General features: G+C 41.0%; 3 protein-coding genes across 3 annotated transcripts in view; 1 reads left to right on the top strand and 2 right to left on the bottom strand.

Moving 5' to 3' along the window:
- Positions 1 to 14719, top strand: part of SCPEP1 (serine carboxypeptidase 1) — a 108372-nt gene that overhangs the window by 44548 nt on the left and 49105 nt on the right. The window lies entirely within an intron of this gene.
- MMD (monocyte to macrophage differentiation associated) overlaps positions 1 to 14719 on the bottom strand; it is a 372596-nt gene that overhangs the window by 320440 nt on the left and 37437 nt on the right. The gene's annotated exons all lie outside the window — the stretch shown is intronic.
- On the bottom strand, positions 9079 to 14634 carry C19H17orf67 (chromosome 19 C17orf67 homolog). Its single transcript, XM_069872584.1, has 4 exons — positions 14563 to 14634; positions 13790 to 13890; positions 11066 to 11205; positions 9079 to 9583 (listed from the first exon to the last, which is right to left on the bottom strand). Exons 1-3 carry the CDS (start codon positions 14615 to 14617, stop codon positions 11089 to 11091), a joined length of 273 nt encoding a protein of 90 aa, XP_069728685.1. The 5' UTR covers positions 14618 to 14634; the 3' UTR covers positions 9079 to 9583; positions 11066 to 11088.

Here is a 14719-nt window from a genome sequence, read left to right as displayed (position 1 = left end):
AAGACTAGGGTGTTGGAGAGGGCCAAAGCCAGGCAGTGCCAGAGGAAGAAGTTTCTCTGTATTGCTGAGTGACCTCTGTTATAGGGCTTATCTCTGAAAGTGTTTTTATTTTATCTGTGTATGCTTTAGAGCGTGACTGTCTGCCAGGCCGTGAGCATCATCCAGTGGTCTCTCCATGGAGTCTACAATATCCGTCTGAGCTTTAACAATCTATATAGAAAGTTAGCCACGTTACAGTTACACCAGAGGCCACAGGCAAGAGTAAAGATATGCAAGGTAACTTTAAGCTGGTGAGGACAGAGAGCAGTCTAGCAGAACTCGGAATGGGATAATTTAACCTACAGAAAAGCCTTAATTGATTTGTACTAACTCTGCCTTTCTACTGCTGCGCTCGTCTTACTGTGCGAGCCAAATAGTTTTAAAATGGCTCTCATGTCTCTGCTTTACATCGCAGCGTGACACAGCCTTACCCCAAGTCTTGATTTAAAGACTGCAAGTAACAGGAATCTTGTTCATCCCTAGATAAGATACCACAGTGATTAACTACCCTCATTGTTAAAACTGCGCATGCTATTTATTGTAATAGACAGTTGCTTACGTTGACATTCTGATCTTGAAGGGAAAGGTTTTCTAAAGACCGTGGCCGATGCTCTTAAACCTCTTGGCTGCTTCTGCAGATTGCTTTTTTTCTGATAACAGTGCTCCAAGATCCAGGCAAGAACAGCTATTTGCTCCTTAGTTCAGTTCATGCTTCTGTTCATTTCCTTATAGCAACGCAATGCAAAAAACAAGCCATATAAAATCTTGTGCCTCTAGTGATTTATTTTATTTTCACGGTGTCTGGAGCCGAGATGTACTCCCATCCTCTCCGAGTGGTTATTAGCGTTTGGCCTGGCTGTTTCTTGTGGAAAATAATAAAAATATTTGGTGAGCAAAAGAGATGCTGAGAGCTTTGGTGGTCTGATCTGGGAGAGTATTTAGAGAGACGGCGTGTTTTGTTTTGAATTAAATGAGTAGCTGGATCCTTTATTGATGGCAGAGACACGCTGAATTGCAGCAGAGTTCTGGATCTTTCTTTTAAATTATTCTTTTCATTTTGAGTGTTTGAACATTTTGTGTGGAAGTCCGAACTGGTATGTTTTCAGTTTAAACTAGTTTTGGTGAAGGTAAATAAGCATCCTGACAAGGCAACCCTTGAGGCAGGTCAGTAGCCAAGGCCAGCTGAAATTTAATAAGACAGAGGGTGAATAATTTCCAGTCTCACAGAAGATCAGGAGACGTGGACAGTGGGCTTGAGTAAAAGGAATGGAAATCAGCCTCAGCAGGCTTTGGATCAGGCAAGTATGAGAAGAGCTGGCCAGCTGAGGGAGGAAGCTTCCCAGAGGAAACTTGTTAATGCTTCAAAAGTAATTGCTTTGGGGGGAAATAAAAGCTGTAATCATACTTAGTTAGCACCAGAAATACCACTTTCTCAATATCATAAAAAACATTGAGTTTATAGAGAGCTAAAGATACCCTTCAGTGAGAACATGCTTCCTTCAGTTTTCACAAGAAAACTACATTTTGCTATGGTTTTGAGTGCTTTTGGTCTGTGCTGTTTTTGAAAGTAAAACGGTTCAGAACCCTTTCATAACCATATCTAAATCGACAAATGAGAACAAACTTGAAGAAACCTATCACTGAAATTATACTTTTACGAGACAACTGAAGCTTAAAATATTCTGTTGCTCAATATCGAATTTACACCTACACAATTAAAACCAGGACTCATAACATTATCAGAAAAGCTAACTCATTTCATTAAATTGCAGGTAAAATACACAAATCCTAATCAAAAATTGAAGAATATGAAAAAAATAGCATTCACTATAAATACCCTGGGACATGGCAGCTTTCATGGTGGTGTACGGATAGCAATTTTATAAATGATCCTGATCCCTTGTGGACCAAGCATGAAATTACTGTTACCAGCATTGGAGTCGTTATTGCAGTGACCTAGAATAACCTCATGCTGCTTCTGGGACATCCTGCAGGATCTCAGCACATCCAAATTTATTGTGCTTTTATGTTTTCTGCAAAGACTTGGTCTACTTTGTAGTCAAGTGGCTAAAGAGCCAGGTTCTTCCCTTGCACCTTTCATTGCAGGCTCTCAGCTAAGCCAGGGAGGCATTGGCTTCCAATTTCATTGCTCTTTCCATAAAGTGATTTGCAAGGAAAGCTGAAATGCCAGGTTGGAAGCTCAGACCTTATCTGCCAGTTCTAGCCCAGAAACATGATGTCTTGGGGAACATAGAAAGCTTGCAACAGGCAGTTGGTATTTTGTCTGTGTTCTGTGTCAGTCAATATTGCACATCAAGCCCTTTTCACTACAGCCTAATGTATATGCGTCCACATGCGTGGGTTTTGCCCCTTCATATAACTCCTCTGTGCTAAGAAAACTACCAATATGTATTTCAGAGCACTGTAAAGCTTTTTTTTGCTGCAATGTCTGCTTTCTGATTCTAAGAGAACGCTGTCATGTGAAAGAACCTATTCAAAATCCATTGCATTCCCGTCGTTTTAATTTATGCAGACAGATTTATACTCTAACTTTACATATCGGTTCTTGTCTGCTCTTGAGCTCATTTGCTTTCATAGCAAGCGGAGCTGCTGAAGTGGCTGCATACATACCAGCCTTCTTACACTGCAATGATACTGTCCCTAGGTGGGTTTCCTTATAATTGCCACAGATCCTCCCAAAAATTCTGGCAGAGCACATCACAAGTTCGGCGAATGCGAGATGATGAGATGATAAAAGCCTGTTTGTGCTGCTTTTACTCAGTAGGAGTAATAACTGATTCTTGACATGCCCAAAATGAAATTAAGGGGGCTGCTCAAAGAGGTTGTGGTTACACGGTCACTTTAATCTGGCATAAACCTGGCTGCTGCTGAAAGGCCACTCCTCTCCCCTCTTTTCCTCTGCACCCAGTCACTTTTTTCACCCATTCTTGTTTATGTGGCTGTGCAGAGAGTTGGACCACAGAACCGATCCAGCTGAATATCCACTCAATTACTTGTATGCTTTCTTTTTTTTCTAATTAGTTTCTCAGGGTAGCGCAGCCACATGAATGCGTGTGCTGGCATAAGAGAGCAGGAATGAGTGTCTGGGGGAAGAGGGAATGGAAGAACTGCTTTTTCAGTAGCGGCCCAAAGGGCCATTGAATGATGGCCTGATTAGACTAACGGCATCCAACCCACACAAATGAAACTATCTAGGCTAGGCTGTGAACTTCTCACATTCCTTGGTAATTCCTTTCTCAAAAGCGCCTTCCCAATTCTCAGTAGCCACCGTACATTTATGGTTTTCAGGCACTCTTTGTCCTGGGAACCCTCTGCCCATCCCTTCAGCAGCAGAGTTATCGGTGCCTTCTTTTTCAGTTTGTAATTTCTACAATCCCCCAGTCCTACTTCCAGCACATCCAATTAATTCAAATTTCTTGTTTGTTCTCTATTTTTTTTTCCTTTCCACCACAATGTTCATGCCTTCCTCAACTTTTCCAGAGACCGGTCAACCAAAGAAAAACAAGGTATTTTTCCAAATCATCTAAACAATGAACATCTCAGTTCTGAAACACAGCCCAAAGATCATTTCCCAATTCAGTGAAACGTAGTCCTAGTTCTTTTGGGCTTACTCAGGGGCAACACACCGCTGTGTTGAGTTATCCCGACACCAAAGCAAGGCTTCAGTTGTGGCTCCTGGGCTTCCTTCTTTCCAAAAGAAGCAATCCATGTTAGCATTGTGCTTGGCGCTGACTGCGTTCCCCTCCTGGCCGCCTTGGTGTGCGAGGGGTGCCAAACCAAAATTCCTCAGCTCCCCTTCCCAGCCCACCCGTTCCCCACCCGGCTGTGTGGGAACGGGCAGGGCTGCTGCTGGGACATGCCGCACCAGCAGCCAAGGTAAGAGAAGAAAGGGAAAACTCCCTCTCCAAACTCTACCACAACAGAAAATTCCTCATGCCCGCTATGAGACGGCAATAACAATATTTTACAGATGGTATTACCGCTCTCATAGTTGAAGTCTTCACTTCTACAAGTGCTCGGGGTTGGGAAAAAAGCCTTCTGTGGGTCCAACCTGGGCCCTGGAAAGATGTGAAGCAACTGGGGCAGCACGGGGATGAAATGTGCTGGGAAGAAGGGCTGCACCAATTACCCATTGTCTCTGTCCTTCCCTCCCAAAGGTACGTGCACACCTGCACCTACACACACCCAGTTTCACTTTGATTTGCCTCTGGATTGAATTAAGCTGGAGGATCAAAGGGGAAAGCTGGGACACACTTTCCACACAGAGCATAGGCAGGGACTCTCTGCTCTCTGAAACCAGTTCAGCGTTTGTCCCTGCTGGCCTTACCTGATTCAATCAAAACACAGCAAAGGTCTTGTTTCCAGCACTAGCTCCCTCCCATCACATCCCCCTCAGCTTCCTTCCCCCATGGGCTCCTTCCAGTGCTGCCTCATGTTCTCCAAAATGCCAGAAAGCGCGATTCCTTCTTTTTTCCCCCTGGAGTTTGCATTAAAACAGCAAGCAAAGACATTTCTGTCTGGTTGAGGGGAAAATAACTGTTCTAAATGCTTTTGAAATAGACACATGAAACTTTATGACACTTCTTTTAGAATCATGAATTCTATTTTCCTTGTATAAACTTTGGAGCAATTTTCCATGCCCACATACACAGTGCCGTATTCCTGGGTTTGGGAAGTCTGGGTCTCCATTAATGGAGCACAGTTTCTTAATGCGAGTCTGCATTTTTGAAAGCATTACATCTTCAATTTTAGCTTAATGTTCTATTGAAAGTGTGGTTCTTAAATAATAATATACGTTTATACAGCTTTTCAGTTAAATTCAAACTCTTAGTGCTGATTTAAGCAGAATTAAGACACTTTATTCACTGGTTTGCTCAGAGCATGCAGCTCATTATTCCACCCTAAAAAAATTTTAGGACAGTGAGGATGATGTATTTATAGTTCCTAAGTACCCCAGCCTTGTGATAATTGATTTGAGCGATGGTGCGCATTGTTTGTGTGATAGGAAAGGAGATCAGAAGGGGAGGTTTGTAGGTAGTAAAATCTGGTCATGAGGCAAATGAACAATGTCTGAATGCTAATGTTATGGTAAGTGCTGCTCCCCCTGACTTTCAGTAACCACTGCAATTGCTTGCAACATCTCATCAACGCTGTCACCATCGGGGTGACCACAGCCTCCGTGGTCCAGCGTTACTTGGACTGCTCAGAGGGAGCTGTTCCCGGCACGTGCGTGTCCTGCTGACAGACCAGATCCACGGGTGCTGCTCACATCAGGCCTGCTCTGGAGAGAGTGTGCGTTCAGCAGCAGAGCTGAGGGATACAGATGGAGCAGAATTAAAAGCTTGGGAAGAAATGAACTAGGTGGCTTGAACATTTGTCATCTCTGGGAAACAGGAAATAGATGAGCAACTGCAATGATGGAGCACACTTCTCCTACCCCTTGGCAGCCATGAGTTTCAGATTGTGCAGGATAATTCCTTCACAAAGCAGAACTGAAGATGTGTTAGTGCATAAATAATGCTGCACCCTTTAGTGAGCCCAGTCAGCATCTCATCTGTGCTAGAACTGTGCCTCCTCGAGAGGAATCCTCTCCAAAGTTGGAGCAATGCCCTCTGTTCAGTGCACTGTGACATCTACTGTTAGACTGTTTAGTTTGAGGAAATCCCTTGTTTCTTCCTTGGGTTGGATGTAATACTAAGGGTACCTTTGAGGTGAGTCACCTCTAGGTGAAGCTGGAATGATGACCTGTCACAGAGCCAAACGAGACAACCCTGCTGTACACCCTTAGACACATTAATAGTATCAAGCAAGGAAACTTTAACCCCAGCTGAGGGGGCTGTGCAGCTGCTAAAAACATCCTAAACTGCAAGGAAGTATGCCCACTTCACTAAAGCCTGCGTGGAGTAGAGAGAACTGAGACAGCCCAGTTCACACTTAAAGCTTGAGGTGGGAAAATGAAGAATTTTCTGGATCCAGAGGTCATAATCTCTTGTATCTCGGAGCTATTCTGTATTGAGGCTGGACTGGAAAGCTGTAAGTGATAAAATCACATATAACAAGTTCTGCAGGCATGCACCAAAACATAGATACATTGGCTTGCTGTCAGCTGGAGGGATTTTGGTCTTTGACTCTATTTTTGTGATTGTTCACTTTGCTGAAAGTCCTTGTATTGAAGTGCCTCTTAAGAAATGGTTTTAGCCCCAAAGCCATATTAATATTTAAAATGTTTTTCTCCAGCAGTGCAGCAGCTGTGCAATGTGAAATAGAAGACATTTTTCTCTCTTTCCCTGGGCAGCTCTAAAGCATCAAATGGTAAACAAAGAAGAGGGGGAAGTTTTGTTTCTGCTATGGATCTTACCTAAGATGCCAAATATTAACACCCCATACCCACTCAAACTTTCTCCAGGGAAGTCTGATGTCAGCAAAACTTTGTATGTCACTGAAATGCCCTCGGATATTGAGGACTTAAAAATTAATTACTCTGGGCAAGAAAATGTCCTTGAAAGCCTTAATTTCTGCAGCTGGAAAGCTGAAATGCAATTCAGATCCATCCACTGTTAAAACATAAGCATCATTTCTATAATTTAGAGTATATTAAAATATCTGTAAATACATACAGAAAAATAAACATAGATAGACATGAATCTACTATGTTTATTTGTTCTGCTTTTGCTTTGAAATTAAGTTTGTTGCCATTCTTCCTGGAAGGATTTGTTTTGTGAACATAACATTTCAAACAATTTCTTTTTTTCATTGCAGTTTCAGTTTTAGAAAGGCAAGAAATCCACCATATCTGACCGAGTGGGACTCTTTGATGGGCTGGGATGCTGCATGAATGATAAATACATCCACAGACTCACAGTAAATACGCAATGGCATGTAACTAAGGTATGAAGGAGTAAGTTCTATCCATGTTGGCCACAGACGTTTTGTCATTTCCCAGTAAATTAAGGAGTCTTCCATTGGACCTATAAATTTATCGTCTTGGTGCTCTTCCATGACTACAGAAACAGCCTGACCCTGTTTTGATGGAGAGCTCCATTCCCTACAGATAACATGAGTGCAGTGCTGTTCCTGTGTGTACCGGGGCACCAATAAATTGAGCACAAAACCCTGTTTTCAGCTCTTCCTGTGGCTGTGACTCAATGTTAGTCTTTCCTTCATACTGTTTGTTTGGGGTTTTTTTCCCCCAGAACCTTCACTGGAGTCTTTGCCAGGAAAAAAAGCGTTCTGCCAATTACTGATAGACTTATAAGCCGTGTTTTGATAAGAGAAGCATAGCAGTAGGATGGAAATCTTTCTCGCATTATGAATCACATCATAGGGCACTAGTATTGCCCAATGTCCCTAGTTGCATCCCAGCACAAGATGATGTGAAGTGATGGAGTTGAAGGCCATACTTTTAGCCTGGGTTAATTTCAGACTCCAGATCTGTGTGTCTGAGGTAAAACCACTTCCTCCTTTGCTTAAAATCCTGTGGTTTTACATACCTTATCCTTCCTCATGACACTCTAAATGTCAGATCTTGGTTTGATAGGAGAGTCTCCTGCAGGAATGGATTGATGTGCTTTGCAAGGAAAGGAGGCTTCTTGCATGGTTCTGAGCTTACAAAGCAATTCTTGAGTGGTGCAAAGAGCAGGTAGGGTCTGCCACATCCAAGCCATGATTTCCTGGTACAGGAAACTTGCTATTGCTCTGTGACTGGAGGGTGAAGATTCTCCCTCCACATGTTCCATGGGCACCTGCCTAGCTCCTGGTTAGCTCGGGATAAAGATGCTGCCAAGTGAGATTCAGAACTTCCTAAGTGCTGGATGCAGAATTTTGAGTAAAACGCCCATTCCAGGCTGCGATGCCCTTTAATGCAGGAACAGTGGCATCTAGCGGGCGGGTTTTCAGATGAGAAAAGAAGAGAGTTAACAGAATTTGAATATAAAAGAAGTCAGTGATTAAAGCTAATGATATGTTTATCTCCTTCAAGATTTCCCACAGTCTGTTCTTTACTTTTTTTCTTCCTTTATTCTTTATGTTCCAAACTTTCTTATACGGTACCTGCTGTTTTTCTTGTCTTGAGGGACCAGGAGTTACTTCAGTGGTCAGTTCTACTGTGGAACAGAAACGTAGAAACTTTCAAGAGAGAGTTTACTTTTGTAATGAAGCTTACATGCTGGAATTCTAGAAGTACTTAAATCAACTTTCACTGGGTGAAATTTGGCTTAAGTGGGATCAGCGTGAATTTTTCACTGCACAAGAAAAGAGAGTTAGGATTTCACTTAATGACTTTAACTCCAATTGAGATATGCAAATTGTGATCTGTGTATTGAGAGTATTATAAATGAAGCACACAATAGCAGCCTGATTATGCTTTTTTACACTCCCAGATTTAATCTATGATTTCATCTTGGCAGTAGGGGAAAGCAAGCCTTTGATGCTTTGAGATTTAAATTATTTCCTTGGAGTCATCTAAGGGACCTCTCTTACTGGAAGGAAAGCATACTAGGACTGTTTATCTGTTTCAGCCTACCAAATTCTCTGTTGCCGTGGTAATTACCTTTTGTATCTTCATAAAATTGGGGTTTGCTACCATTCCTCAGGCTCTTAGTATGACTGCAGTGAGGAACTCGGAAAGTTACTTTGGTCCACTCACACCTAATTCTATTGCTATTACAGATTGTAACAGTCATTTAAGAGCCATCAAGACATTTTCATGTTGTTTTGCAGATACCATGTGTTTACCATCTGACTGCATGAGATATTCTATACCAAGACATGAGTAATAAAGGCGCGCAGGCAGAGAAAGAGATGGCTGCGTGCTAGTCCCTTACCTGGCAGAATTATAAGGGGAAGGTTGTGCAGAGAAACCACAAAATTATTAGACTGTGCCATAGTCCTTCCCAGCTGCTGATCCTAAAAAGTCCTCTGATATTTCCTTAATACTTTGCAATATTGAACCTCAGTTCCAGTGATTTTTTTCAGCGCATAGTACAGGAGACAATCATATGAAAATTATGTGAATCAAGCTTTTATTGTGAAAGGATACATGAAGTACTCATCAGGCAACTAAACATAGATTAGTTGCGTAGACATTATGTCTTCATACAATATTGTTATTTAACCTAGAACTGTAATTAGGAATTTCGCTGAAGTCCAGCAAGCTGGCCTTCTCTTCATGTTTGTATTCCCCAATTCTCTCTGGACCTTTCCCTCTAAGTTCCTTTTGCTTCAGGCAGTCTTAAGCCGTACCCTTAAAAAGCACACCCTAGGGCTGATCAGTGATTTCTTCTTGCCCATATCTCAAAAACTGGGGAAAACTCTTGATTTATTTACTCATACATGCAGTCGTTACTGATAGAAAATATATGGTGATCTATAACATATCTTGCCATGTATAGTTGGAAGTTTTCCTATATCACTAAGTATTGTGAAACGGCTCAGCTCTACAATGAGCACGCAGCCAATGCAGGAATAATCTTGTTCTCCTTATCACAGTCATAGTATAGATCCTCTTCAGTGCCTGTGAAGAGATCTGCAGAGGAAAAAAGAAAATATAATTAAAACGCATGCTGACATTGACCATACTAATGACATGCAAAGGGTTTCCAATCATTTCAGCATTGTTCTAACATTAATTCTTCACAATAGCCTGTGAGCAGGGAGCCAATGTTCAGCTGTGTCTCAGCTGGAAGATTATTTGACCACTGCCAACTTACCTCCTACGGCTAAGGTTTGGGAATTTTACGGGTTTGTTTTTAAATAAGTTTCAGGCCTTTGGTTTCTTGTGGATCAAGACAGTTCCATTCAAGTCTACCGCATCATCCAGGTTTCTAAAGGTGTTTAGACAAATACAAGTACAAATAGAAAGCAGAATTTTAAGCAGATGAACTTGCTGTCTTTTGAAGCAGATCACCCCTGACAGGTACCATGTATTTATTCTAGTGTTTAAAAGCTTTTTAAAGTTTTAAGCTAAACCTGCAATTTTTATGCTACAAAGTTAAGTGTGAGTGAAATTGCATCACTATTATACCAGCAGACAAATTTCATGTTTAAAGAAAGTAAGCAGAAAGGCTTATCCTGTTATAAAAATATACAGGTGAAGGTATATCTTCTTTTTTCAGCATCAAAAGTGGCTATTGGTAACTGGAAGAGTTTAATACCTACGTTTTACAATCCTAGATGTTCCTTAACTCAGAACATCACTTTTTTTAGTAATAGTGGTAAGTTGACATAACTGCATGTAAAACACAAGGAAGAAAAGGATGAACGTATCACAAATTTAATGTGTGAGGAGTATCGTTGCGGTGTGTCTTTCTGTCATCAGTTGACTTTTGAGTAGTGCCCGGTTTCTGCACTCTGCTTTGGGGTCTATTTTCCCATTGAACTCTGATGCATGTGATGGAGAGGCAAATAAAGCAAATGATGCTGTCTGTGACACTAATGTTGAAAATGATAAACAGAACCTAATATTCCATGCAAGCTCTGTGAAATGTTCTATGTCAATGCTTACCAGCATTTGTACTGAACAGTGAATTCCATTTAAAAAATCAGCAGCTAGAAAATTATCACAGCTGAGATACTGCAGAACAGGCTCAACTCCTAGCAGGTCAGGCTGCATCTTAGCCTCAAGGATGACAACTATGAGTTTAATCCTGCCACAGACCTACAGAGAGCTAAGAGGACAAGTGCAAGACTTAATTAGATGAGTTGGGAAAGGAGCGTAAGCAGACAGGAAAGAAATAGAAACAATCTGTAGCAACATTAATAAGAATGTTGTGCAGTCACCAACTTGTATATGTACAGCAGAGAAATGCTTAACTAAATGTTTTCTTAACACCAACAGAAATGCAGTGCCACAGTTGATGCTTTCTGTTCCCTGACGCTGCTCTGCTGCCAGAAGCCTTTCAGCAGTAGTACCTCCTTCAGCCATTGGTTATTCTCTCCTCTTCCAATTTGTGGCTCTGCCTTTTGTTCTGAAGAAAGAAATACACACTGTAGATATATATGTATATACCGATTGTAAGGTAGGTGAAACCATTAGACAGGATGGACTAAGTCCCTGTTGCAGTGAGGCAAGCAGTGTGGGTTCAACCAGTGTTCAAGGAATTGTTCTTCCGATCTCTGCTCCAGGCGCTGGAGGTAAAGCATGTACTCCTGTTTAAAGAAAAGAAAAAAGTAATTTAATTATGAAAGCACTCAAATCCGATGTCAGGCCAATGAACCAGGACAATATTACAGCTTGTATAAGAACAACAATCTGACCTCCATCTGGAACAAGATTTACTTTTAAGAAGTCACAGTCACAGCGCATTTGGGCTCATGAGCTTTATGAACACGAGATGCATTTTTTTTTAATTACACCCCATCGCTTAGCACAGTAGGCACTGTCAGAGTGGAAGCTGTAGCATAAACCCTTTGCACTGGCGCTGTTCCTGCTGTCATCCAGTTCGCTGCTTTGTGCTGACCAGAGGGCTTGGTACAGTGGATGCCAGCAGGAAGCGTTTTACTGTGCTCTCTGTCCCCACTGCCCAGGGAGAGCTGGCTCACATCCCTCTGAGAGACTGCACTCTCAACTTGCAGAGAACGGGACTCTATAACTGGGAAGATGCCCCACAATAAAAAGCAGGGTCTCGGTCAAAGTAAGATTAAAACTTGTTGATAACATAAATGACTTTTTTAAATAAAGAAAACCAGCAGATCTTGCTGTCTGTAACTGGGTTTCTGACTGAAACAGCAACGTGGAAGTCAAACAGCGTCACAAAGAATTGCAAATTAAATTCCTCAGCTCAGCATGATCTGGCCTGGTAAAAACAGCTTTTGCTTAAAATAGATGAACAAAGGTGGGTTCATCCCAGCATTTGTTTCATTCTGCTACAAACAATCCATAGAAAATATTTTTTTCTGCTTGAGTGCATGGTAGAGCCGTGCACAGGGATCCAGCAGCCATGCACCTTCATTCCCAACAGAAAATCTCAGTGTTCCATATGGCATGGGGGATAGATTTTTTTTTTTATTGGAAGATATTTCCTTTTCTACTGAAAATCTTTACATTCAGTGAGAAAATAAATATTCTTATAGTTGGGTTTCTTACAGAAAGATGGCATTGCTGTAGAGGAAAATTAATAAAGAAGGTTGGAGTTTCAGAAGTGTTTGCTACCAATTGCGGTGGGATGTGGCGAGGACAGAGCAGCAGAGGTCAGTAATCAAACACTTCTCCAGCCCTGGATCCCTCTGCTCCCCACCCAGAATCATAGAATTCCTCGAGTTGGAAGGGACCCGTAAGGATCATCAAATCCAACTCCCTGCTCCTCACAGAACTACCTAAAAATAAACCATATAAGTGAGTTGTAAGCATGCATGTAGCTTCCTGTAATATGGGATTTAACTCAATCCAACTGCTCTATTGTTTTATTTATTTTGTATTTAATAAGTTATATTTGCTACACAACATAGTATATAATCATGGTGGTATATTAAGCAGAAACATAGATGAGAGCTGTATTCCCACTAATTTTGAAAAACTACAAGGCTCATTTACCAACAGCTTAGAAATCAGCCCAGTCCCAAACGTTGTAGGCAGCAGGGAAGCCTGTGCCTTCTGAGTTTTGGCTCTGCTGTATGGTCTTCATCATACAAGCTCGTTACCAAGCACGGCGCGATGCTCCTGTGACAGCTTTGGTTTATTGTGGCTGCCACAAGAAATGTTTTCATTCGGAGAGGTGTACAGCCAGCCAGCCAGGTGGGTTCTTTTTCAGCTGGGATACAATAACCATTGGGAAAGGAAAACCAGGAGATGTCTCCACAAGCCAGGCATGCACTGAGCTCTGTTCTGCAAGGTATGTAGCTCTCTACAGCTCCTACAAAGTTGAGAAGGGTTCAGCACCTTACTAAACTGAGCCCTTGTCGCCATCGTACACGCACATTCTGTTGTGCGCTTTCTAGCTTCTGTGGGGTTTCCCTCTTCAGAGCCGTGTAATTTTAGCACAGCTTATTTGCTTTGGAAAGAAACAGGCAGTAATTTTAAAATACCTTAAGTACCTCTTGAGAAGTGCAGAATTATGTGTCACGTTGTCAAAGCAAGTAAAACAGAAGGCTCCTTAATTCTTTCCCTTTTTCTTTTGTTGTAATATGGTTTTGAAATAAATATATGTACATATCCCATGCAAAAAAAACATGCTGTTGCATTAAGCTAGTAACTACAAACTTCTATAATATCACAACAAACCATCCTATCTGCAGCAATTATAAACAAGGGAATGAAAATTTCTGATTTTAAAAGCTAGTTGAGAGCTACCTCAATCTCCACCCTGACCACTCACACCTTCATCTCCTTTCTGCCTCGAGTGCAGAGTGTACTGTGAGCAGAAGACATTTCCTGTTATTTAGTTTTTCAGGAACAACCTGATGAAATCCACATTTCTATAAATGAAAAGCCACTTTCTTCTCAAAATTTAATTGGCATTTTTGAACTGTGATAAATAATTTCCACTTTCTGCAAGTATACGTTTCCTCAGCAAGATTCAGCACTCGCAGAATGCTGCCTAACAGTATAATTGAGAGGTTTCTAAAGGGTTTGTAATATATTATGGGACAACTCAGATGCTTAAAAAGCTGATGTTAATACCATGTTGCTTGTAATTAAATCTATCGAAACTTACTACTAAGCACAAATGTTTTGTGAGGTTGGTTTGGGGTTTTTTTAAGTTAATGGAGTTTAAAAATAAATATAATAAATCACCCTCATTGGCTCATCAGGGAATCCAGCTTTTCTTGGTCTGTCTTCACGACGAGTTCTCAGAATCTGTTTGGCATCTTTTTCAGCCAAAATTGGTGAAGTGTCTAAAGACAAAAAAGTAGAAATTAGTTCTGAAGTCACCAAAAAAGTTAATATTTTATCTCTTTGTTGTAAAATTAAATGTCTCCAAACCTGAATTTTGTCTATATACAAAGTGTTCTTTCACTACAGCCCCTTCCCAAGGGATACTGCATTCCAGGAGATATGAGTGGAATTTTAAACCATTTTTATATTTGTGCTTTCTATAGTTCTACCAGTATGAAGCAAACCCCACATTATTCATGTTACTCTCTAAAAATGAGAGAATATAACAGCACCACCTAACCACTGATGTTAGTAACTCTTCCAATACTTTCTTCTCTTTTACGTTGTTTTGGTTTGTAGGATTATTTTCAATGCAATGAATTAGACTTTTGTGCAAAGGAGAGATTGCATTGAACATTCAGCTTGCAGGACCTTGGTGAAATAATGTAAGCAAGCTCATAAAATTAAGCTTTTTGCTATTACAATAAATGAGTACAGCATGGTAATGCAGAGAGAAAAATATCTAATACAATAGCATGATTGTTAAAAATCATGTAAAGCCTGCAATAGAAAAATAGTTAAGTATTAAAAATGAAATATGAAGATACTAAAATACCAGGTTGAAGAACTAACACTATTATAATGTTCTGCAGCTCTACATACATTGCAGGTTTGTTTATATAAACTCCTACCTGTAAAAGTAGTCATCAGGGCCAGAAAGCAGGCAAACACAGATAAGATCTTCATTTTGATTCTGCTTTCAGTCTGTTCCAAAAGGAGCAACTGAGGCATGAGCCCATTTGAAGCAGCTACGTCAGTCACGAGTGTTTGTTTATGCTTTAACGAATT

Source organism: Phaenicophaeus curvirostris, chromosome 19, assembly GCF_032191515.1.
Source record: "Phaenicophaeus curvirostris isolate KB17595 chromosome 19, BPBGC_Pcur_1.0, whole genome shotgun sequence".
NCBI classification, from domain to species: Eukaryota; Metazoa; Chordata; class Aves; order Cuculiformes; family Cuculidae; genus Phaenicophaeus; species Phaenicophaeus curvirostris.
This window is presented reverse-complemented; position numbering and strand designations above follow the sequence as displayed.